This window comes from Acanthisitta chloris, unplaced genomic scaffold (genome assembly GCF_000695815.1).
Source record: "Acanthisitta chloris isolate BGI_N310 unplaced genomic scaffold, ASM69581v1 scaffold24037, whole genome shotgun sequence".
Taxonomy (NCBI): Eukaryota; Metazoa; Chordata; class Aves; order Passeriformes; family Acanthisittidae; genus Acanthisitta; species Acanthisitta chloris.
The window spans coordinates 5,945-8,555 of NW_008684594.1; the positions used below are offsets into that span (position 1 = coordinate 5,945).

General features: G+C 53.9%; 1 protein-coding gene across 1 annotated transcript in view; it reads right to left on the reverse strand.

Annotated features, from left to right (window-relative positions):
* Window positions 1-228: 228 nt before the first annotated feature.
* LOC103806702 (lactadherin-like) overlaps window positions 229-2,611 on the reverse strand; it is a 5,942-nt gene continuing 3,559 nt past the window's right edge. The window contains exons 7-9 of the mRNA XM_009079411.1: window positions 1,947-2,149; window positions 511-666; window positions 229-389 (exon numbers count right to left, since the gene is read on the reverse strand). Coding sequence (XP_009077659.1) covers window positions 246-389; window positions 511-666; window positions 1,947-2,149 — 503 coding nt within the window. The 3' untranslated portion in view covers window positions 229-245. The remainder of the gene's footprint in view (window positions 390-510; window positions 667-1,946; window positions 2,150-2,611) is intronic.

The window sequence follows — 2,611 nt, forward strand, 5'->3', positions numbered from 1 at the left end:
GGCATCTCAGCCCTGGCTGGCACAGCAAAAGGGCAGGAGCCATCCCCACATCCCACCTTCAAGGGCCCCATAAAGTGCAGTGCTGCAGCCCCAGCACCAGTGTGGGGCAGGGGAGCCCTCTCAGCTGCCTCCCGAGTGTGGGGACATGGAGAGGGGGGTGTGAGGTCAGAGCAGGAGCGGGCAGGGGCAGGCCGGGCGCAGGCCAGGCGGCGGGGAGAGCAGCCCCGTCCTTCCTCCCCGCACGCCTACTCATCGCAGCCCAGCAGCTCCACGCGCAGGGTGATGCGGTTGTGCCAGGCCACAGGCAGGATGCGGACAAAACGGGCGTAGAACGGCACGTCGAACACATTCTTCTTGTGTGAGTAGTTGTCGCTGTTGCCATGGAAGATCTAGGGGGGAAAGGTGGGTGTCAGCACTGCCAGGACCTCCCCACCACCACCCATCCCTCCCCACCACGGTATCCCTGAGCCCCAGGAGATCACTGCTCAGCTTGCCCTGCCCCACACTCACCTTGGTGCTGTTTGTCTGGCCATCCCGGTACAGGGTCCAGGATGTGCCGTTGTCACTGTAAGCCACCTTGTAGGCTGCCACATACTGGATGTGCCCAAAGTCGCGGGCTCCTTGCGTGATGATGCCAGTCACCTTCTTCTGGTCCCGGAGGTCAATCTGGCATGGAGACAAGGCACGTCACAACTCCTTGCAGGAGTGCTGCTCTCACCCCACAACACCCTACATGTCCCTGAGGCAGCCAGGATGAGCTGGCCCTCAGGGGTCAAGAATGGAGAAAACACCACTGAGCTCCCACCCCAATGCCACTAAAACACTACTGGGAAATATTTGATCCTTCAACAGTCACAGCATCCCGCAGAGCAAATAAAAGTGGGCACAAACGCACTGCCTCGGCTCCCTTGCCTGCCACTGCCACCTCCACATCTTTTGCTGAAAACATCAATGTGGGAATGACAGCAAAAAAAACTCAATTAAAAAAGAAAAATAAAGGATTCACGGAGAAAATGCATTTCCACTGGAAAATATTCAGGCTGAGAAAATATGCAGTTCAGCACAGTCTGACATTTGGGTTCTAAGTAAGATGTTTTCTATTCTCTTTACACTGCCACACTGCTGGCACGCTACAAGGTAAACTCACAAAAAAGCTGAAAGTCTCCTTAATTTAGTTCCTCTTTTATGCTCATCGAGGGCAGTTTACAGCTATACAATACACGTAAATCCTGAGTATACAAGTAAATCTGTACACACATACACAGTCCAACAGCCCAACTCAGCGTGTCATCTCGACCCCATCAGCCAACGTCTTGATAAGCTGGTTTATTTAGGACTGGGAAGCAGCTGCTTTTAATCATCTCCCAAATAAAAAGCAGGACAAATATCTAAACCACTTTGTCCTATTATGTCATGGAATCATGTGAAAAGTATAAAAACAGGGAAGAAAGGAAACTGAGAAGGAAATTTCAAAACTATTTGTTTCCATTCCAGACTGGGAAGAGAAAAGCAAACCTGATTTTTTTTTCCTGCCAAACAGAAACATGGTGTTCTGGGCAGCCAGAGGGTCATGGAACAGCTACCACAGGCTGGGATGGCACTTCATATAGGAGTGATGCAGAACTGGAGTGCTGTGGGCTTGATGCACACCACAAGAAGGTGTAGACATGGCACCACCCTGTCCCTATGGGCACTGATGTTTCTGACCCAGAGCTACAGGACTGCTGTTAAAATCAGTGGTTGTGGTCCCATCCTGAACTGCCCCTGTAATCCCTCCCTGCCTGGGGAGAGGTCTGCTGGGCTGCATGTCCCATAGCAAAGCTTCAGCCCAAAGCAAAACCCAGCAGCTCCGTCCTCCTTCCAGCCACCCTGGCACAGGAGGTGTCCTGGGGCACACCTCCTGGAGAGGAGACATGAGGTTACAGAGGGAGGGCCTGGAGACCCACCTGCAGCCACTCGGACTGGCCGTTGTTGAGTGCTGTCCAGGCATTGGTTTTGCCTGTCTTGTCCAGGCGAGCGTAATGGGGGTGCCAGGTAAAGGCATCAATGCCCCAGGTCCTGTAGACGCTGGAGGCTGTGATCTGCTGGTCGGAGATCAGGCGGGATTTCATGCCCAGAGGCTCCGAGCAACCTGCCGTGTTGAAATACACTGTAACACAACAGTTTATACAGGCAGTGAAAAGGAAAGAGACCGCGGCACTGCCGCAAGCAAAACCCCACAGCCCTGCCAGGAGCCATCCCCACATTCCCATGTTTCCACATCCCAGAGCAGCAACTGGGCCAGGCAGGGAAATGCTCGGCAGAGGCGCTGGGTTGCCTTTTCCCGGGATTTCTAGCTCCCAGTTATTCCCTGGCTCACAGTGCCTCCTGCTGTAAGAACGAGTGGAATGTCCCCACAGCACAGCACAGCACAGCCCTGGAATACAGAAAGCTTTGGCAACAGGCAGAGGAGGATGTTTTCAAGGGTGAAGAGAGCAATGCAAAGACATCTCTAGCCAAAAGCACGGCTGGCACCACACCCAGGCAGCAGCAGGACAGGACCCAAGCCCTCACAACATCCCACTCCCACACCAACATGCAAGTCCCACTCAGCTGTCAGGGACGTGCCGCA